The sequence below is a fragment of the Galeopterus variegatus genome, unplaced genomic scaffold (genome assembly GCF_000696425.1).
Source record: "Galeopterus variegatus unplaced genomic scaffold, G_variegatus-3.0.2 Scaffold3367, whole genome shotgun sequence".
Classification (NCBI taxonomy): Eukaryota; Metazoa; Chordata; class Mammalia; order Dermoptera; family Cynocephalidae; genus Galeopterus; species Galeopterus variegatus.
The window spans coordinates 115,697-139,747 of record NW_007729478.1 but is presented as its reverse complement, the minus strand read 5'-3'; the positions used below and the strand labels follow the sequence as shown (position 1 = coordinate 139,747).

Genomic DNA, 24,051 nt, shown 5'->3' with positions numbered 1-24,051 from the left:
ATACTACAAACATTCCAATACCAGACAGACCACACACATAAACCTTTCTTACCTCATCATCTGAGTAGTTGTAGGCAGATGCTACGGCTCCCCACATCTTACTGGCTACTGTCGCTGCTTGTTTCATACTAGATTTGAGGACATCTATCTTAGGCCCTGAGAGTATATTATCCAGCTTTAGTCCTGACAAAGAATTTACTACAGAGCCCAGTGAGCCATGTGGTGAAGAACGCACCAGTGCTGATAAAGAAGTTGAACGTTCTTTATGAGTTCGAGAGGGAGTTTGCTGCTTGAAACGCCCAGCAAAAGTTTTAGACCTGGACTCCGCAGGGGAGCTGTTTTCACTTTCAGGATTTTCCTGTGCTAGTAGACCATGATCTAAAGGTAGGCTTGACCTCCTCTCTAAAGGGTGAATAAATGAAGTGGTAGTGCCAGATTCTCTATTTCCCTCTCCGTGTAATTCCATACTAGAAGATTTACTACCCAGGGGACTTTTTAGATTCATGTAGCTTTCAATTTCATCAGCTAGATTACGTGCAATAACTGGAGAGAACATCTTATCTTCAGAATCAAGAGTTTTTTCTCCTGTACATTCAGTGGCTAAAATAGACAAAGGATCTAGTCCAGTTTCAACATCTTCCCTCTCAACAGCTTTAGCAACACCATATAAACTACTTCTCTTATTCATTGTATCTTTGGATCCTGCTTTCAAGTCTCTGGACTCATAACTATTACTATCATTCTGTAGGCCATCATTTGTATCCTTTGTTGTAGTAGTTTCAGCTACATTACCATCACCCACAGGCTCTAGAAGCTCTTGGCTTTCCTCAAGCATCTCTAGCACTGGAGATGATCTGTGCTCAGAATCCCAAGTGCCTTCAGACACATGAGTCCTCATATCAGCTAGATAACAGCTAACATTCTCAAAGCTATGGGTTCTTGTGATGTGAAGTGGAGAAGTCTTAGGACCCGTCAATGCTGCTGTGAGAATCTTGGCATCTGCTCCCATCATGACAGCCATTTCACTTGAATTCAAATCTAAACTGCTCTTCTTAAGCAACATTCCTGCTCGACTTTCAGAACTAAAACTACAGCTTCTCTCTGGAAAATGCTTTTGTCTTTTTTCTCCTCTATCACCATTCTTCTTAAGACTAGTAACTTCACCAAAGACTGCATCTTCAATTGGAACTTGAGTAGGAAATAGCATATTTGATGTACTACCTAAAAGGGACAATAAAATGTTAACAATAAATCTCCATTTTCTGATGAAACTTTTATAAAAAATGTTTATCGCTCTTCTGATTATGGAAGAGAGACATGCTCAGAGTAAAAGATGCAGAAAATTTAGAAGGTATAAAGAACACATACAATAAAGAAGCGCCAAAAAAAGCTGTTCAACCCTGCCTCTCAGAGATAAGCTGCCTTTCATCCCCTATGCACATCAAGGTACTTCAAAAAGTTTGTGGACAAATGGAATTTAACTGTAACACAAACCTTCCCATGAACTTTTTGAAGACCCTTTGTATATACACCCATTTTTAAAAAAAGATCATGCAACATATGCTGGATATACCTATACTATTCATGAAAATATATCACATTTATCAACAGACACAGGTCTATTCTTATTTCTGACATTTTAAGAGTCTTACATTCAATCTAAGAGAAATATATTCTGAGTTAAACAGCAGACTTAAAAAGAAATAATCTCTTCTATCTTTGCTTTCATATATCCAATTCAACAAACACTTGCCAAGAATATTTTCTGCACAAAGCAAATTTGTAGTCATGGAGTAATTATTTATTTGTTATAGCCAAAGCCTTACTGCTCCAATGTAAAAGAATCCAGAATGTGGGCTGGCCAGTTAGCTCATTTGGTTAAGAGCACAGTGCTGATAACACCAAGGTCAAGGGTTCAGATCCCTGTACCAGATAGCCACCAAAAAAAAAAAAAAAAGAATCCAGGATGAAATGTTCAGAATTAGCAAATTCTAAAGCCGATAAAATCTGAATAGTTAAAAATGTTTTCAGATACATTCATTCCTTCAGCAAAAATCTAATGCCTAATATGACCCACACTATGTGAGGTGCTAGTACAATGGCAAATAAAACAGAAGTGAATGTAGCCTTCACAGGGGCCAGTATTATTTGATCAAGCAGAGCAAAAATATGTCAGTGCCCTTAGAAATCTCCCCAGCTTTGAGGGAATCAGTCTTTTACTCTGTTATTATGCAATTTTTTCCACTCCAAGACCAAAAGCTATTTCCTATTTGAATCGTTATTAGAATTTAAGTCCACCTGTTATGGACTAAATGTCTGTGTTCCCCCAAAATTCATGTTAAAATCTTAATCCCCAACGTGATAGTATTAGAGGGCAAGGCCTTTGGGAGATAATTAGGCCATGAAGGTGGAGCCCTCATCAATGGGATTAGTGCTTTTATATAAGAGACCCCAGGGAGCTCCCTTCCTTTCTTTCCACCATGTTGGAACACAATGAGAAGTCAGAAGTCTGCAACCTAGAAGGGGGCGCTCACCAGAACCCACCATGCTGGTACCCTAAACTTAGACTTTCCAGTCTGCAGAACTATAAGAAATAAATTTCTGTTTCTTATAAGTCACTGAGTCTGTGGTATTCTGTTACAGCAGCCCAAACTGACTAAAACATTACCCATTCATATTTACAATTCTCGCTTATTTTTTTTAAAAAGGATAATGATCTGGGAGCTTTGGGGGGAAAAATTATCTTTGATAACATTTTTTAATCCTCCAAATTAATTTCAAAGTTCTTTTTAAACTTTCAAATTAGTACTAATTAATAATCATAATTATATCAATTAATCAAAACTAATATTAAGCATTTTAAAATATTTTTAAAGCTTTTTAAGCTAACATATTTTACGACTCCAAAATCTGTACGTGCTCTGAAAACTATTCCCAATATTTGAGAAACATATCTTTGCAAACATTACTGATTCCCATAGTATTTCCAGGAATTTAGTGGCATATTTCATTCGATTTTAAGAAGAATTTGACTGTTTGATATTCTGGCCAAAGTCCCATTACCACCTTCTCCTTTCTTAATGGAATAAATCTTCCTAGATCAAGATATAATATGGAAATAAGATGAGTAAATTAGGAAGGAAACAAACCAGTCCCTGGACCATGTCCCTTTCAATATTCTGAGAGAACTCTAAACCTCTGATGAAGAAAACTATGTCCTCCTTCTCCCCACCCCCTAATCCCTGCTATGGACAGGTTGGGAAAATGGAATACAGAACACACATATCAATTCATTACTCAAAAAACCTTTAGCCCCACCTCTTAAGCACTACCCAAAAAAGCATAATGAAATATACTTGGTATCACAGTAAATACAAAGAGAAAAAACTTTAAGAATAAGGAGTACTTCTACATTGATTTAAGAAGCTGAACAAATTAATTTCTGTAAAATTATACAATAGATACATTTACAGAGAAGACAGTTGACTTTAGAGAAGTAAACTGTAGCTACCACTAATGAAGGACAACGGGCAGAAACAAATTTCACTTCCTTCAAAATCATACACAGTCATCCCTTGGTATGCACAAGGGATTGATTCCAGGCACCCCCGACAGATACCATGATCCACAGCTGGCTGAATCTGCAGATGCAGAACCTTCAGACATGGAAGGCTGTACTTAGATGTATATCTTAAGGGTACTTGGAAGGCCTACAACATAACTGAAAGTAGTAAACTCAAATTCAAGAGAGTGACACAGAGTTATTCATTTCAAATATTTAATCACAAATAAAAAGAGTCTCAGGGTACCTATAACGGGCCATTTTTCTTCCATTTCTCTTCAGTGGAAAGAATTACCCTGACACACATAAGCCCTCTGGGATTCAATCACATCACTGCCTCTCTGTTCTTGATGAGTACAGGAGGCCCTATGGTACTTTCTCATTATCTACAATGAGTGTGACCAGACTGAGAATAGGCACTACAATAGGAAACAGCATTCCAAATAACAATTAAGCACACTAAATACCCCTCCTTTTTATTTTTTTTAATTTTTTTAAAAAGACGACCGGTAAGGGGATCTTAACCCTTTACTTGGTGTTGTCAGCACCACGCTCTCCAATTGAGCTAACCGGCCATCCCTATACAGGGATCCGAACCCATGGCCTTGGTGTTATCAGCACCACACTCTCCCAAGTGAGCCACGGGCTGGCCCCCTTACCCCTCCTTTTTAAAATTAATACCTTCAAATAACATTCTTAACTTCTTTATAGGATTCCATTTATAGGATTCAAACTCACTTTCTGGCTCTTTAACATGTTCATTACAATTAAGTCAATAATTTGATGTCATTAAAGACACATATGTCTCTGTAAAAGTACATTTTAAATATTTAATAGCCAATATGTAAAGACTCACCAGAGCTACTTTTTCTGCTGTTGATATCAAATATACCAGATGGAACTTTCACAATACTGCTGCCCCATGCAGGAGGTTCAGTAGGACTCTGAGGCTCTAGACTAGGTTGTGAACGTTTTGCCACAATAGCAGAGACATCACACACCTCTGGAAAAAAATATTTAGATGTTATCATTCCTAATTTTGACAATATTAAGCAGAAACCATATATTGGTTTTTATATACTATATATATTTTTCCTCCAAGGGGGGGGAATAGATGATTATTTTATTACTGATTTATTGTGTCTGATTTTATGCCATAAATTTCACCAATATTGACTGAAATAAATGCTTTATTTTAGCATTCAATAATCCTAACTTGAGTGTTCTTAAGTAAATCAATGAAGCATCAAGCATTCAGTTCTACTTCTCATTACTTGGCAAGGAGGAGAGGGGCTTGCTTCTGCATAACTCTGGAGCATAAAATAAGTAACATCATCAAAGAAAATGTACTTCTATGTAAAAGAATAGGATGGACATCCTATTACCATAAGCCAAAATATTTCTCCATATCTCCATAAAATGATAACAACAAATCATCTCCATCTCAATCAGTCCTATAAAAATCAGGGAAACCACACAGACCCTTTTTAACCTACCAATGAAAAATATCTACTAAGACTTATAATGAAAGAGCATTTTAAAATAAAAAGAGCACTGGAATATAAGTTTTGATAACTCAAAGTTTAGTCCTGGTTCTGTCACAAAGTAGCTATGTAAATTTGGTAAATAAATACCTCAATGGGTCACACTGTCCTGCAAAATTAAGAGCTGACCTGCAGAGTCTCTAGAGGTCTCTTAAATTCTAAAATTCAGAAACTACCAAAATCTACCTTGTATAATAGTATATATATTATCTTATAAACCAGACCCTACATTTCTAAAAATTATCACCAATGTTATCAAATAAGATAAATGTTTAATTAGTACAAATATTTTTCTAAATAAAGCTCATAAATATCAGTACTTAACCTTCTGTTTGCATTTTTGTTTTAGTTATCAATTCTCTTGCTATTTGTTTCTCAGACACATGAATTTCTGCATCATCCTTTATAAGTTCGTCCTTAGACCCATAGCCTTGGTCAGACTGACCACCTGTTAAAAAAAAAACAAAAAACAGGATCACACACAAATATTTTCATATATTTATAATCATCTATAAAATATTAAAAGAAAATTCCATTGATCTACACAATTAAACTCAGCGAAAAGGAAGACAACAAAGCTCACAAGATACACAGAACATTTTAAAAACAATGATAAGAAGCAAAGAACAGTAGATACAGAAACATCAAAGAGTAAAAGACCATTACACATTTGGAAGCACAGAACCTTGATTTTTCCATCTGTAAGTTAAAGAGATTTGGACAAAATGTTTTGAAAAGTCTCTTTTGGAGAGTGTAAAAAAGAAAAGATAATAAAACACACATATCAGCTTATTTTCACAAAAAGAAATACAAAAATGATAAATCAGAAAACGATGAAAATGGTTACCATGTGAACCTATGGATTATGTTTAAAAAAAAAAAAAAAAAAAAAAAAAAAACCTTTTTTTTTTTTAGTTTTATGTTTTTAAAAAAAAAAAAAAAAAAAAAAAAAACCTTTTAAATGGTTACCTACAAGGGGTGAGGGAAAATAGGATAGAAGAAATAAAAAGGGAGGAAATTTCTCTAAGTATGCTAATGTATTGTTTTATTTTTGGAGATGTAATATACTTCTATAGATTCAAAAAAGTTAAATCAAGATAATTGAGGGAGGCTAAAATCAAATGTAAACAGAGACAAATGAAGCCAACTATATTCATATAAATAACATAACCACACTGAAAGGACCAGGGGAGGACTGATCCAAGTAAACTTTTATTTCTTATTTTTTTCATGTTTGATGGCTGGCTAGTACAGGGACTAAGTAACTTTTGAACACATTATTTTGAGTATATACCCTAAGACTGAGGGTAATAGTTAAATCCTAAACTGCTCAGTAGGCTTGTTTTTCACAAGGTGTGACAATTCTGAAATTATCTTATGTGTACTGTAGGACTGAGCAAATGAGTAAACGTGATGATGTGAGAGACAGAATTCTTACTATGAAAGAACACAGATTTTCTTTTAAATGCATTGAGGGAAGAATCTCGTGGGGTTGACTTGGAATGGGAGGTATTTCTAAAATATTATACACATATTTGCTAGCTTTGTTTGCTAAAAGAGTCTGGAAGCAGTAACACTCTGGTAGCAGTAAGCATAACTAGAGCCCAGATATTGGCCTCTAAAATCTATTTCCCATTAAAAGAAACCTGGAATCCTTGAAGAAATGGTTGGTTCCAGAGCTCAAGCAGGGAATGTACAAGAATGAGTCAGGAACATTTGTTGTACTAAAAAAGAAGTGCTCAAAAACATGATGGGGGCATTACCTAAATGACATAGGAAGCAGTTTAAAGGAGCTCCCACTGGCCAACACTGAGATAATTTGAGGATCAAATAAGGACAGTAATGGATTACAATCCACTGAATAAAATAGGAATCCATGAGGCCATATTGATAATAAATAAGTTTTTTAAAAATGGAGAAGGAAAATTCTACCATACACCAGAATGCCATCTTCTAAATGTGGAGGGAGTAATAGAGTTGGCAAAATCATCACTTTGTAACCATCACAGTAAAAAGACTGACTCAGGCAACCATCATCAACGGATGTGAAATTTAAAAGATAAAGTGTAATGAGGAAGAGGGTATTATCACATAATCTCAGTGTGTCCCTCACAGAGAGCTTATTATCTGCAAGGGGGAAAACAGTAAGTACACAAAGAGAAACCAGACAACACTGAGACCAGGTGATCAAAATTAACATCACCAATGAGAAGCAGATACACACTGTGTACTTCTAGGATGTGATAACCTGAGAAGGACACAACACCACATATGTAGTGTAGTATACTCATGGATGCACAGCCTAATCTAATCACAAGGAAATATCAGACAAACACAAATGAAGGAACATTCCACAAAATAACTGACATTAAATCTTCAAAAAGGTCAAGGTCATGAAAAAAAAGAAAGGCTGAGGAACTTTTCCAGGTTAAAAGAGACTAAAGAGACGGAGTTAAAGTACCACAATGGACATTACGGCAATTGAGAAAATTGGAATATAGACTACAGATTAAAGGAGCATATCAATGTTTTCCTGAATTTGGTAACTAAACTGTGGGTATGTAGGAGAAAAATACCACTGAACTTTTAAGTAAAAGGGCAAGATGTATGTAACCTGCTCACATGATTTAGGAAAAATAAATAATATGTGTATGTGTACTGAATGAGAACAATAAAGCAAAATGTGGCAAACTAAAAAGGAGTGAACCCTAAAAGATATGAAAGTTTTCTGCATTATTCTTGCAGCTTTTCTGTAAATTTGAAATAATTGCAAAATAAAGTTTTTTAAAGTCTGTTTTGGCTTTAAAGTTCTATTATTTACAAGAGAAAATAAGACTTTTACTAGAGAAATCAGTATAAAGATGTCAATAGAAGACAAAAAATATGTAGTACTTTCCACTTCCCACCATTTATTACACTGCCACTCAGACTTTGGGTTTTCCATATAACAAAAGAATTAAACTTTAAAATACAACTACTTAGAATGACTAACTTTAGTCACTTTTTTATTGGCCCCTCAGAAAGTCTGGTAAAGCAATACAGTGCCATGAAATGGACGCACCTGGGAACTGGGTAAATTAATTAAATCCAGATATGCCCCTAATGAGCTAAGTGACTCAGTATCAGGTACCAAGTGAAAGAATTCCACGTGATAATTCTTAATAAAATGATCAAGTTAAGCATCTGGGCTTGAAGACTCCAAAAGTATCAACCGACATCACCAAAAGCCCTACAGAAATATGTAATCACTGTAAATTCAATATCTGGGATTCAGCCACTTAAAATACAGCTAAAAAGCAACAGATGAAAGAGGGATCCAAAAGTTCACCCCTAACTACTGGACTCTTTATACCAATTAATTACTAGAAGATCATTTTTTCCATTAAAAGACTAAATTGTCCCTGTAATGAGATTAGCTTAAAAATCTAGAGCAACAAAAGGAGTGTTTATCTTTTATTATTATTATTACTCCTGGTAAACTGGCTTCATAACAAAAATTATTTCCTTGGTTTATTTATTTATTTATTTACCCTGTTTTGTTTTGTTTTTTTAACTTCTCAAAATACATTGTAGTTGATTTTCATGCCCCTTTACCCATTCCTCTCCACCCCCTCTCTGCCCCCCCGCCACATCATATTTGTTCATTTGACTTAAATAGTTCAAGGAATTTTTGTGGTTATTCTGTCTTCTCCCCCCCCCCTTATTAGTTTTTGTGTTTATTTTTTTATTTTTAGCTCCCACAAATAAGTGAGAACATGTGGAATTTCTCTTTCTGTGCCTGACTTGTTTTTAAATACATGAAACCCATTTCTTCTACCAGTATAAAAAAATACAGAAGGAAATAAAATAAGGTAGCTTTAATAGGATTGTCATAAAAATCCCTACTGGTTAATTTACAAACAGGATTATAAATTAAGAAAATTAATTACAAACAGGATTGTAGCCTACAGCCTTATGTTGACTTTCAATAATTTATATATGGTCCTGTAATTATGGGAAGGTAGTTTTTAGCAAAAAAATTCAGTACACCAGTTTTGGAAAGGAATGACCACCTCAACAGATGGAACAATAAATTCTTAAATGACCATAACAGCATCTGACACAATGATGCTACAAACCAACCTCAAAATAATAAGGTATAATAAATTTTCAAATAAGATAACAAATATGCTTTGCAAACTGACTATGTTAGTTGGATATATGATCAAATACACTTGTCTGAAGGAGAAAAGCCAAGAAAATAAAAATTGTTTTCTGCTCATAATAATACTTAAAATACCACAAAAGGTCTTTTCCCCCACCCTTGCATGTCAGCAAAATTTAACCTAATAAATGGGAAATTACCTGAAGTGGTTAACATTCAAGGGTAGAATTAATGCACACGTGCATCCATAGCTTCACGTCATACAAGTCTGTCTGCACCCCACACCATGACAGCCAAGGACAAATGCAGCACCAAGAAACAGCACAGAGCAAAAAGCAGCGCAACAAAGAGCAGAGAAAAGGAAACTTCAGTCATTGAGACAAGTTCATCAGATGAAGCACAGGAATTAGAATTCTTTTTAAAGGAAGGCTTGAGATATTAACAACAACCACAACAAAAAAACAACAAAAGAAGAAGGATGTGCAACACACACATACCTGCCCAATGTACTACTGTAATGACACTTATTGCTAACTTCAGAGAACAGAAATTATGCCCACAGCTATGTACATACAAGTAGCTTCAGAAGCTTCTCAGATTGTAGAAAATAGCATTTAAAGTAAACAGGATACCTTTTCTCGTGGTGTGTGACCTATTTTCTCTCCTCTTTAAAATTCATAATGTCTACGCTTTAAGATATATTTTCCATTTAGTGAAAAAAAGATTTGCACGTTGTGTCACTAATGTTCATTAGCTCACAATTCCTAACAATTGTATCATACACTTTCACAAATTAATGATGAATACAAAGAAGCACTATGATAGAACACTGTGCACAGGACTCCAAAGATAATTTTATATAATAGTAAATAAAGAGAAGTGATCTGCAGATATACAATTTCTTCTCTTTATATACAGTACTTTATTCATATCACACAAATTCAAGGAGGGTAAAAGCTTTCTGAAAATGAAAAGACTTAACAGAGTAAGTGAAAGGTTAGTAAAATCCAGATTTTAGTACCTGTGCTAGAGTGATTATCAATGGAATCAAGCCTGATTAAATCTCTGACGAAGACTGTGTGCTCCCCATTGTTAGCATCATTAGAACTATCCACACTACCATGGCTCACTGTGTCCCCATCACTTCCACCTGTGGCACTCTGAGGAGCTAAAGATAAGGACAACAGCAGTTCAATAACTCATGCATTGATAATCTCTGAAACTAAACATGAATGACCCATAGTTCACTTACAGTTGCAAACATTTTCTAAATTTCTGGGGAAAAAAGACAAAAATAATTTTGGACTAAGGTAATCTCTGCCTTTAGTTGTATATAAAAATATCAACCAGAATTTCACTTATTATTACCTGATATTGAGGAGACCTGTGACTTCTGCATGGTCTTTCTAAGTGGCTGCCTAAATTGTGCCAAGCCATGTACCACATTCCGTACCTTTGTCCATAAGAAGATACCACTACGAGTACTACTAGGCCATGGGCTCTCCAAAACTACCTAAAGATAACATAAAGGTAAAAATAATGTTCATAAGGAATATTTGATTTAAAAAATACATACATACACATATACATGTATACATGTGTATATATTTGTGTACATATACACATATAAAGAATTATACCAGCCAACGAGTATATGAAAAAATGCTCAACATCACTATTCATCAGAGAAATGCAAATTCCCAATGAGATAATCACTTCACACCTGTTAGAATGGCTATTATCAAGAAGACAAAAGTAACAAACATTGGCTAGGATGTGGACAAAAGGGAACCCCTGCACGTTAATGGGAATGTAAATTATTATAGTCATTATGGAGGTTCCTCAAAAACGGTATGAAGGTTCCCCCCAAAATTAACAATAGATCTACCAGATGACCCAGCAATCCCACTACTAGGTATATATATCCAATAGAAATAAAATCAGTATGTTGAGGAGATATCCGCATTCCCATATTCACTGCAGCATTATCCACAACAGCCATGAACTGGACTCAACCTAAGTATCCGTCAATGGATAAATGGATAGAGAAAATATGGTACATATACTCAGTGGAGTACTATTCAGCCTTAAAAAAAAGGAGGAAATCCTGTCACTTGTGACAACATGGATAAACCCTAAAGATATGTTAAGTGAAATAAGCCAGGCACAGAAACACAAATACCACATGATCTCAAATATGTACAATCTAAAAAAAGTCGAACTCACAGAAGTATGGGAGGTCTTCAAAAAGTTCACAGAAGGATTCATATCATCTTTTAATTCTATTTTTCCATGAACTTTTTGAAGTGCCCTTGTATAGAGTGGAATGGTGATTATCAAGGACTGTGGGGATATGCTGGGGGACAGTAAAGAGATGTTGTTCAAAGGATACAAATTTTCAGTTAGGAGGAATAAATTCAAAGATCTACTGCACAACATGGTGGCTATAGTTAATAACAATGTATCACATTTTGAAAATTGCTAAGAGGGTAGATTTTAAGTGTTCTCAACACGAAAAAATGATAAATACTCATATGTGAGGTAATGCACATGTTAACTAGCTTGACTGACCCATTCCACAATGTATACATATTTCAAAACATCATGTTATACATAATAAATACATACAATTTTTGTCAATTAAAAAAAAGTTATACCCCAAAAACCTCCTATAAGAGAAGTTTCATGAATAATAAAAGGCATACAAATTTATCATTCTTAATAAGCAGCATATACTGCCTAATGTCAATCCTACTTACCTTATTATAATAACCATAAGTAATAGCATTTGGCTTTATCTTAGCTGTTTTCATTTCAAATAAGACTCTCACTGCTAACACAGGATGACCCCAAAGTCCACAAAGCTGCATTACTACTCGATAGCACACCTAACAAAAAATAACATCAAAGCATCATTACCTATCTGTGACTTGTAGAGATTTTAAAATAATTTTACTCAATTCTTTTCAGAAAATTATTAAGCACTATTTTCTCCTTTGTTCTGATTTGAACATCTTACTAAATTAAGTTTAAAACCTATTCATTAATGGAAGTACCAGCATTATTAACTATTTCACATAAGACCTATGTGCTCATGTACCCCTTATTTCAGTGAGTAAGTCTACACAAGAAAATGTTTGTTACCCTCCATAGTTTGAGAAGGAATTCCTTTTCTAAAATCAAGTATGATTAGAATAGCTCTCTCCCCAGGCACTATCACTATGCTTCATATTAGTTGCCAAAGGAATTTAAGACAGAATCTCCAGGATGCCTACATAACAAACAGGATTTGTAAACCCTTGTCTAAAAAGAAGAATGTTAGCAAATACACTTATTAGCAAAGAATTTTCATTTTAAATTCTAATCTGGTTCTAAGTATCATTTATCTTATCATCTAAATATCATCTAATTATCATTTGTCTTAACATCAAAAATAATTTTTAAAGGAAAAAACAGCAAAGAGAAAAGCTAAATAAGTGCCTCAGTTTCGTCAACCATTAACTGGATATCACTACCTACCTCTTAGCATAGTTCTGAGGCTTAAGAAAGATAATGTATGAAAATGTCTAGGCATATCATTCACTGAGTGCTCACTATGAGCCAGGCATTTTATGTATATTAACTGATTTAACCTTCCAAATTAACCTTATGAGGAAGGTACTAATAATTATCTACATCAGTGGTTCTCCAGGAGACACCTGCCATAGAGACATTTTTGACTGTCATGACCTGTGCAGGGGAAGGAGTGCTACTGGCATCTAGTGGGTAGAGGTCAAGGATGCTGCTGAACATCCTACACTGTATACTGTGACAAGCCCCCCCAAATAGTTGTATGGGCCAAAATGTCAACAGTGCCAAAGTTGAGAATCTCAGAGCTACATTTTCAGATGAATAATCTGAAACACAAATAGGTTATGTAACTCACACTAAGACACAGGTCCTAAGCCACCCACTAAAAGTCTATTCCCTACCTGCTCTCTAATAAAGTTCGATTAAGAATAAAATCAAATTATTTTCTATTTATCAAGGGCAAACGATCTGGTCTAAGTAAGGAGGTTTCATTCCAAAGCAGTAATTTTAAAATAAATAGATATTAAAATTAACAATCTAAACTAGCTCTATGAAACAGAGTAATGGTTTTACCTTTCCCGCTTAATGAAAATGCTTGAGCACACTTTAAAGCAACTGAGACCTAAATTATCTTAAGAGTACAAAAATAAAATTTATTTTAGGAATAATAACTCAATTTGTTATACTTGCCTCGTCTAGTGGATCCACATCTGTTTTCCTCATCTTAATAAGTACATCATATGCCTGCTGAAGTGCTCTGACCTTAGGATGAGAAACTCTAACATAGGCTGGGAGACAAATAAACCATAAACTGTAACAATGACTGAAGAGACACTTGGCCCATTGTGGTGGATTTGTATAACATCTCTTCGCCAATTTATGAGCTGTTTTTATCTCCTAGAAAGAATAAATATTACAGTATTTATTAAAATTCATTAGGATGGGGGAGAAGTGAGAAAGAAAAGGGAGAAAAGAATTTAACATAAAATTTGACCCTAAAATCCTGCATTTCATACTTTTACTTTTGTGAGAAACTTCCCACTTAGTACCCATGGTTACCTGAACAATTGTTTACAATAACACTTTATACTATTCTGCAACTATTCGTTGGCAAGCATGTGTCTCCTAATAGAGTAGAAATTCCTTCAGAGTAAAGATCATTCATACTTTTATAATATAATGCTTAAAAGATGCTCTTCACACAGAAGGTACTTGTGTTTGATGGATAAAAAGAAAACTAAAACCATACACTTCAGATTTAATCATTTATAGCTTAAAAGTTCTTCAATCCCCATACTGAAAAACAATATTGTTCTTATTCTCCCTACTAAAGTTTAAGGCACCCTAGGTTATTTCCTGCCAAAACTTACACTCTACCCTTCCAAGCTACAATTTGTATTAACTCCCTCAGTGACTGTTTCTGTAAAAAGACCTATTCCTTTGTACTCCACAAGTCTGAGAAAGATCAGAGACGTTCCTACCTAAGTTTGATAGTCAATAGTTAATAGTTTCTATTTCTGGTTTTCATTGTGATTTAGGTGAAAGAGAGAATAAGTATCAAAATGAACTGCTGAACTTTACCAAGCTATACATACTCCCAGAAACTACAGAGCCTTCCAGGTATGTCAGACTGCCATTGTATGCCTGGCACTAAAGATTGCTCTGCTGGGATGTGTTCCAAATAAAAAGAACTTGGTGTGTTAATTTTACTTTCGAGCTCCACTTCCATGGGACTTGAAGATATATTTGAAAATGTATGCCCTTGTTTTTTTTTTTTTTTTTTGACCGATAAGGGGATCGTAACCCTTGGCTTGGTGTCGCCTGCACCGCTCAGCCAGTGAGCGCACCGGCCATCCCTATATAGGATCCAAACCTGCAGCCTCGGCGTTCCCAGCGCTGCACTTAGTCGAGTGAGCCACGGAGTCAGCCCTGCCCTTGTTTTTCTAACATGTCAAAGTCATTCTTTTTCCAGCTAGCCTGAAAAAAAATTTTGATAAAAACGAGACTTGGAGGGGCTGGCCTGTTAGCTCACTTGGGAGAGTGCAGTGCTAGTAACACCAAGGTCAACGGTTCAGATCCTCTTACCAGCCAGCCACCAAAAAAAAAAAAAAAAAGACTTGGAAGCTGAGTAACAAAATTCTCCCATTTTAGAAATCTGCCTTTATTAAGCTGGTAACAGTTTTTAAAATAAATAAGTAAAAGTTTTAGCTTTTCCTTCAGACAACATTGAAAGAAATTCAAACTGTATGAAATTAGGAACTACCTCAGGATTCCTCTAGGATTTGGGGGACTATGCATGAATTGATAAAACCTGAACTAAAACTTTCTAAAATTTTCCATGTTTTGAAGGCCCCCAAAATGTCAACATATGTATAAACTATACTAACCATGGCTTAATTCTTTATGCCTAAATCAGATAGGATAAAATAGTAAAGAAATATGTCTAGGTTGTCTTAAATTAAGTCCCTTTAACTTCCTTCAAAATTTAATATTTGGTATAAAGTATATATTTACATTAGCCACCAGGGAAATGCAAATCAAAACCACAATGAAATACCACCTCATACCTCATAGATTGCTACAATAAAAAAGACAGATAACAAGAACTGAAAAAAATGTTATGAAATTGGAACCCTCATACACCGCTGGTGGGAATGTATAAGGGTGCAGCAACTGTGGAAAACAGCCTGGCAGTTCCTCAAAAGATTAAACATAGAGTTACCGTATGACATTGCAATATATACCCAAGAGAAATGAAAACATACATCCAAACAAACACTTGTACACAAATGTTCATAGGAGCATTATTCATAATAGCCAAAGAGTAGGGACCATCCCCATGTCCATGAATGGATAAATAAAATGTGGTGTACGCATACAACAGAATATTATTCAGCAACTTAAAAAAATGAAGTACTCCTTGAAGTTGATACAAGCGACAAGCGAACAGAAATGAGGTTGTTGGGAGAGAGGGGGTAGAGGGAGCAGCAAGGTTTTCCGTAATGGGCCACAATAATCAACCACATTGTATATTGACAAAATAAAATAAAATTAAAAAAAGAAAAAAGAAGCACTGATACATGCTGCAACATGGATGAACCTTGAAAACATGCTAAGTGAAATAAGTCAGTCACAAAAAAACACATATTATACAATTCTGTTTATATGAAATGCCCCAGAATATACGAATCTCTAGATAGAAAATAGATTAGTAGTTGCTTGGGGCTATGGAGGATAGAGGAATTGGGAGTTAACAGCTAAAGGATGAGGGCTTTCGTTCTAGGGTGATGAAAATGTTCTAAAATTAATTGTGGTGGTGATTGCACAACCCTTTGAATATACTAAAACCCACTGAATTATACACTTTAAATAGGTAAATTGTATATGTGAATTATATCTCAATAAAGGTGTATTTTTTGTTTCAAGTATATTTGAGGCTGGCTGGTTAGCTCAGGTGGTTAGAGCATGGCAAGGGTTCCAACCCCCATAACAGCCAGCCGCTAAAAAAAAAAAAGTATATTTAGTTCTCTAGGATTCAATAACAACCATAGTGGATCTTCAAACAGTGGCTATGGGTGGTAATTCTAAACTATGAGCTGCATATCACATACACATATTTTACATTTTAAATTAACATGTATTAGACAAAGAGTATCTGACCTGTTTAGTTCTCTTAGCCATGAGAGCTGGACTGTTTGTAATGCTATTCCCAGTAGGGTGTCTACTAAAACAAAGTTTCAACTCCTGTGGTCTGTCAAAAAGCTTAAGATCCAGTCTTGGAAAGTATTTGTAACTAAAATAAAAAGCAAAAATAGAATTGCTGATTAAAAATACATTAACTCTTCATATTATTTCAGTATTTAAATAAATATTTCTAAACCTCAAAGAGTACCCAATGTTATTCTTTAAAATTCTTATACAGAAAATATTTTTTTCAAAAAATATAAGAAGATATAGCTATAAGATATGCAGGCTACGTACATGGAAACTTTGGCTCCTCCCCACCCTATTTGTTATTTTCAACCAATCCCTGGAAAACAGAAAACCCTGATATCTTACTTAACAGAGTAATTAATAAACCTTTCAACAAAATCCATGTGTTTGATGATAATTTATATTTAAAAAAACATTTAGTACACTGTAATTTTTAAGTTTTGTTCATAAAATTACCTTGCATTGGTATTTATAAGAAACAATGCTTAATACTTTTATTTCAGGGATGTGCCATAATTTAACCAATTCTTTACTGCTGAACATTAACAGCTCATCTCTTAAGGGATGTGCCATAATTTAACCAATTCTTTACTGCTGAACATTAACAGCTCATCTCTTAAATTTTGCAATTAAGTATCTTTGTATGCATATTATTGTGAATACTTTTGCTTAATTTCTTAGGATGTATACCCAATAATACAGTTTGCTAAGGTCCATGTTTATCAAGAGAATTAAAATGACTATAACCACTATCAAATTATTTCCAGAAAGGTTATACTTAAATACAGTGTAACTAGTAGCATAACCTATCCTCAATCTGATAAATTCAAAATGCTTTTGCTTATCATTTTGGTTTGCATTTATTTGAATACTAAAAAGATGAATATATTCTCATACTTTTGACTTTGGATTTCTTCTTGGAAATTATCCACTTATTTCCTTGGCCAATTTTCTTCTAAGAGATACTGCCTTTCCCTATTTGATTTTACCTTGTTTGTCAATACCTGAATTCCAATTCCTAGTAGTTAAACCAAAATAAAACAGAATTCTATAAATAACATGAAATCAAAATAATATTTAATTAAGCCACTCAATCCCAGACATATACTCTTCATCTTCATGCAATCCTGGTGAGATTATATATTAATTCCATATTTTAGTAAGTACTTATTTTACTTTCCCTTTTAGGAACACAGACTAATAACTGTATGTACACAAAGATATAGATAGCAAAAAACTACAAACAGAAGACTAGTTAAATAAATCACAACAAATGCAGGCATGTGGCAATTAAAAATGATAGGGTCATTAATGGAATAGAAAAATGTTCAGACCATTAAAAGACAAACACAGATTACAAAGAATATGTACAAGATGAACTCATACATTTAACAAATATACCCATGCATCCATACAATACATACATACAAACAATCATTAACAGGCCTAAGTATTGGTGCTAAAATGATGTGTTTGTTTTCTTTTTTTGTTTGATTTTCTAAGTTTATTAAACTGTGTATTATCATGATTATAAAATAATAATAAACAATCAAATCCATTCTAATTTCTTAAAAGATTCCCATACAAATCCAATTCTTCAAGTTTATTTTAATAAAGAATGATTTCTGGCCCTCTACTTTAAGTTTTCTTTGATATCTTATGAACCCATAAGAATTACAGCTTCATATTAACAGCAAAACTGCCCGAAGGAGAGAAGAACCTCACATATTTTTTACTTCTTCAGAATTGAAATTTTTAAAGATTAAAATATGGTTAAACATTCAGGTAAATAATGATCAACATCTGGCTTCCCTCCCAACAAGTCTGTCCAGTTCTTAAATTATAGTATCTGGTGCATCTCCATAAATTATTCATCTCCAATATTAATTCACTGAATTAATACTGACAATGACCTTACAAATGACTAATATACATATCTACTAATAACTGCAAAAAATCAAAATAAACTATCAAAACTGGGCCCAACAGCTCTTAAAAGTTCCTGCTACCTGTACTTTGGTGACAAGTCCTTTCCATCATCAGGAGGTGGCTCTGGTGGCATTATAAAAACAGTGTGCTCACTTTTCTGTGAATCATCTAGTTCTATCAATTTGGTATCTTCTGCTGAATCAAAATCAACCTGAAAATAATTATTTTCTCCAATTAATTTGCATATAAACAAGATCTAATTCTGAAATTTCAACATTTAAGTTTAAGGAAAAAATACCTTATCTGTTTTCTCTGTGACTTTATCAGGAAACAACTAGAAAAGGAGAAAAGAGATACTTAGTGAAAATGTCCACTGTGAATTTAATAGAGATTTTTATCTTAAATTCTGATTTAAAAAAAAAAGAAGACTATCATTTTTCAGTACTGGGCAGATACAAAATATCTCACAATATATTTTTAGGTCCTATGCTATTAGGCTAAAGCATATTTCTCTTGTGGCTATTAAGACAAAAAAAATTTATTTTGATTAGTTCTTTCATAAACCTTATTCACAAACAAAGGACGGCCAATCACAAGAGGAGTATGGCTTCACCAATAAAAAATTGCACTATTGGGGGTGGGGGCTGGTTGGTAACACCTTGGTGTTATCAGAACCATGCTCTAACCAACTGAGCTAACTGGCTAGTCCAAATTTCATTGTTATTAAACCCTTGCATTAGTGATTGACATTACTTAAGCTTACCATCTAAGATTACCATCCAAGATTTTGGAATATCAATTTTATATATAAGCAAAAATGTTGAATAGTTTTAATCATATTCCTGGAGTTACAGATCACACTGATAAAATGAGAGAAAAATTACTCAGGTCTTCTAAGGCATATGAATCATTAGAGGCCCACTAAAATTAAAATGTCATAATCTCCTAACATTTTTGGATACACTTTCAAATTTTATATAATCCATAGCTCGCACAAACAATTGGAGCCGAGATCTACTTAGCAAAAATAAGAACCCTATTAAAATTTAGAAAAAATATATAAGCACATCATCACTGTCAAAAATCAACTTAAACTTCCTTAGGATGGGCAGGTAAAGCTTAAAAATTTAACATATTTCCAAATGTCCTCCATTAGGACAAAAGAAACATATAGCGAAAGTATTTGGGGGCCAGCCCGTGGCTCACTCGGGAGAGTGCGGTGCTGATAACACCAAGGCCACGGGTTCGGATCCCATATAGGGATGGCCAGTTCGCTCACTGGCTGAGCGTGGTGATGACAACACCAAGACAAGGGTTAAGATCCCCTTACCAGTCATCTTTTTTTTTAAAAAAAAAAAAAAGTATTTGGAAAGACTAAAACGAAAGAAAACAGGACTTCCATTACCCATAAACCTCAACTTTTTTAATTAAAAAAGAAAAAGAAAAAAACCACTTAATCATAAGACTAAATCTTATCTTACTTATTTAAGTAAAAAATACAATAAGACTTAAGAGGCTTAATGAAACGTTCTTAGCACTAATACTTACAAAACCAAAGTGAGATTCAAATATTAGCTATGTGCAGTAGAAACTAGACACCACACAGGAAAATTATTTGTATTTTAAGCCCAGAATTGATCACACACACACGCGTGCACGCACATATACACACACACACACCCCTATATTGCCTTTCTCAGATTACTTTGGGCTAATAAATAACAATTATACAGGTAAGCCAAAGTGTCTTTTCTTAACATTGGTATACAGGACAAACTTTTACCTTTTCTATGCAGTCATCAAAAAATGCCAATCCAGTATCTTTATCACTTACAAAACTGCAATCTTCAATGAAGCGAATAAAAATCTGTGTTTTAGATAAAAGGGTATAGAATTTTGTATAGGCACGATCTCGACTTTTTAAAAATCCTGAAGAAAACAAAATTACAATTAAATTCAAATTTTAAAGTGGAACTAGATGTTATATTAAACATTATTCTAAACTTGTATTTATCTATATTACATCTTCTTTTTATATATCCACATTTACAGAAGCTTCTAATAACCACATATAGTTCCTTCTGCCTAATTCAACCATGAAAAAAATTTAACTTATACCATTAACCTTTTCACTGAAATCTCAATCCCCTATAAGGAACCTCTAGCCCTACAGCTCTCAAGTAGAATTTCTCTCTGATACTCTGCATACTCTTGATCCAATGGTCAATGCCCAAAGGGTCAACGTCCTTCCTCTGCAATGCTACCAGACAATTACTCATTATTGTCTTTCTGCTCATTTAAGGTTCAAGTATCTAGCTATTCCACCTTTTCCTCTACTAAACATAGTCATCTATTGACTTCAGGGACACTCTTTCCTTCGTTCGCTGAAAACCAGGGCACATAATTAAGTCTCCTCCTTTCCAATTCCTAACATCATTATTCTTCCACACTCACAAGCACTAACCATACAACACTTTGGGTTATTAATTCTTTGATTTTCATGATCCTATGGTCTAGCCCACCTCAATCACCAACTTCTACACATAATCATACTACCTGGATTTTCCACACTAGCACTCAAAATAGCTCTGTCTCCCAAATCTCCAATTTTAATATCAATGCCTCCAATGCCATCTCTGCAAAGATGCCAAAGAGATTTTTTTAAAAAACGCAGAGTCAATGTAAATCTGATCCTATTCCTACTTAGATATCCTTCATAACCTTCTAATGATTCTTAGAATAGAGACTGTAACCTTCACGGATCTAAAAGGTCCTGCATAATCTGGCTAATATCCCCATTTCCAGCATGATTCTTGAGCTTCTCTTCAGCCATTCTTTGATGCCCCAGGGTATTCCACATGCTGTGATCCTCCCTCCCATCCCTTTGAGATACTAATTAGTAGAGAAATACTTTTTAAAAAAATAGAAACAAATTATTACCACAAATAGTAACAAAAGTCTTTTTTTCTTCTAATGGATCTAGGCAATGATCAGCAAAACAATTAGGGGCCAGGCTCACGGGGAACTATGATGAGTTGAATGAGGCTGACAATACTTAAACCTATCAGGAGTGCGAAAAGTGGGAAAGCCAGACATGTAGGTGTCTCCCATTAGATGCAATAGAAAGTAGCAAACACCATGTGTTTTGGCACTACTTGCCAAGAGAACTGAGCCTTAATTTAATCAATTCCCTACATCTGCACTATTTAATTCAGTAAGCATTACCCACATGTGGCGCTTGAAATGTAACTGATCAAAATTGAGATGTGCTGTAAGTATAAAATACATGCTCGATTTTGAAGACTTGGTCCGAAAAAAGAAAATATAAAATATTTCATCAATAATTTTAAAAATTTGATTTCATATTGAAATAATACTATATACTATTTAATTGGTAAGCTATCCTGAAGCAGAAATGATAAAAGACAAAAGGATTACTGGGAAAATACAGTTTTTTGGGTTTTTTTTTTTTCCCTTTTCTGTGATCGGTAAGGGGATCGCAACCCTTGGCTTGGTGTCGCCCACACCACGCTCAGCTAGTGAGCACACTGGCCATCCCTATATAGGATCCGAACCCACGGCGGGAGCGCTGCTGCACTCCCAGCGCCACACTCTCCCGAGTGAGCCACGGGGCCAGCCCAGAAAATACAGATTTTTTAAAGTAACTGTTGAGTAAGAGTACAGAAAAGTAAAATAATTTTTATATGAATATTGGTGTAGACCGAAGACTGCAACTACATATATCAGAGTAGCTGAATAACAACAAAAATCTCCATAATTCCTTAAACCAACACATACTAAAAAGAATGAGTATATGTTTTCCCCTGGAACAAAGCTATATCTGTCAAAAAGGTTTTTAAATTGTTACCTCACTCCACAAACTAATTGTTAGAGAATATTTTAAAGCCAATAGTGTACAAATCCAAGAACTATGCAAAACTGAGGAAACACCTAAAGGAAAATCACCAGCTATGTTCTACTAAGATAACTGACTATATAGTATTATATATACAAGCAGTATCATTGACTTTTCATAATTAAAGACCCCCAGTTTCAGATTCCTCAGGAAAAAATGGGGTATAAAAATTAAAAGAAATTCAATTCAGAGAGCTACGTTACAAATACGTGGAAGTTCATGATTATTTTACTATAAATTTCTAAGAACTTATACAGTGAATATTACTTGGTAGCAAGAGCAAATAGAAAATATTCTTCACTTTAATAAAAACCAACTGTATTTTCAATTCTACTCACCCTGTCGATCAAATAATGAATCAGCAGCTGTGGCTTTATTTGAGGGAGCCTCAGTGATTGGTCTGAGATACGTTCTATATCCTTTTAAAATAGATGCCATAAAACGCAAAAATGCTTCCTGAATTTCCATCTCAAGTTGTGTCATCTTCTTTTGCCAGGAGAAATCTGCTTCAATTGGCGTCATCTCAATTGCTGAACCTTCTTGAGTTTTTCGGTGAACTGATGAAGTAAAAACAGAAAATGGCATTAATATGTAATATCTATACACAAAATGATTAATTAAGAAAACAGTCAAAATAAAGCCCATGACTTCTTCAAATTCCTCTCTCCATTAACATAAAGAGACCAGTGATAGGGGATAGCTATCAAGGAGGTTCAAGCAGGCAGGGCACACAATATGTTCAAAAAATCATGAACCTCAATATCCATTTCTTATTACTAGAATTTTGTGTGTAACAAGACTTTTTAAGTACAACAAAACTATGTTTAAATTCAAAAAGAATTTTCTCAAATACAGTCTTTGGTTAAAAATACTGCTTTTTCCTCACATTTACCTGAAGATAGCTGGGGATACAATTTCTTTAGGGTGCTAAGTAGATTTTTGCATGGCTTTTTGGGAAGCTGCTTCCAGTTCGTGTTCTTCTTTTCATCTGATCTATTACAAGAACATAATTAATAAAATCTGTTACTCATAACCCATTTTCACTCAACAAAATTCTTATATCAAACTAAAAAAGGAAAATGGAAAGATGTTTTTACTGCAGTTACAATTGATATGAGCAGTCTAAGTGCTTTTCAAGTAAGTTCTCATTTCATTTTTTAATCGACCTCAGTCAAATGTGATCATCTCATTCTAACCCTCCAACATAGATTTTCAATGTTGGAGTTAGTAATACAACACTGAAGTCTTGTTTCAAAGGTTACATTTTAGAATTATGATATTTTAAGTGTCAAATGTAACTGACTTGAATGAGACTACCTATTGGTAGGCTTCTAAAATACTGTGTGCCCAAATAGAGGGATTGGAATTTCATTAAAAACTGAAAGTATATTTAGTCCATTCAGCCCTCACTGTGGCAAAAAAATAAATCAATCACAACACCATTATTCAATGTAATCCATGATCATAAAGCACTAAAAACCAGACATGGAGATAACCATTTTAAATGTTTTACTAAAAGCTTATGTTTCCAGAATTTTATATAACAAGGATATAAAACACAGCAGACTCAACTGTCTGAAAAGCCCTCTTCTTACAAAAGTTTGTATAAATATAACAAACATTCTTTTAAATTCATAGCTCAATTGGCAGGGAAATCTTCAGGGGTTGAAAA

At 34.3% G+C, this 24,051-nt stretch overlaps 1 protein-coding gene across 1 annotated transcript in view; it reads right to left on the bottom strand.

Annotated features, from left to right (window-relative positions):
• DENND4C (DENN/MADD domain containing 4C) overlaps positions 1 to 24,051 on the bottom strand; it is an 86,476-nt gene that overhangs the window by 23,161 nt on the left and 39,264 nt on the right. The window contains exons 10-22 of the mRNA XM_008584765.1: positions 23,272 to 23,372; positions 22,718 to 22,936; positions 20,247 to 20,392; positions 18,762 to 18,797; positions 18,544 to 18,674; positions 16,481 to 16,613; positions 13,511 to 13,717; positions 12,010 to 12,138; positions 10,619 to 10,763; positions 10,272 to 10,418; positions 5,432 to 5,554; positions 4,419 to 4,565; positions 53 to 1,221 (exon numbers count right to left, since the gene is read on the bottom strand). Of these exons, the coding sequence (XP_008582987.1) occupies positions 53 to 1,221; positions 4,419 to 4,565; positions 5,432 to 5,554; positions 10,272 to 10,418; positions 10,619 to 10,763; positions 12,010 to 12,138; positions 13,511 to 13,717; positions 16,481 to 16,613; positions 18,544 to 18,674; positions 18,762 to 18,797; positions 20,247 to 20,392; positions 22,718 to 22,936; positions 23,272 to 23,372 (2,833 nt within the window). The remainder of the gene's footprint in view (positions 1 to 52; positions 1,222 to 4,418; positions 4,566 to 5,431; positions 5,555 to 10,271; positions 10,419 to 10,618; positions 10,764 to 12,009; positions 12,139 to 13,510; positions 13,718 to 16,480; positions 16,614 to 18,543; positions 18,675 to 18,761; positions 18,798 to 20,246; positions 20,393 to 22,717; positions 22,937 to 23,271; positions 23,373 to 24,051) is intronic.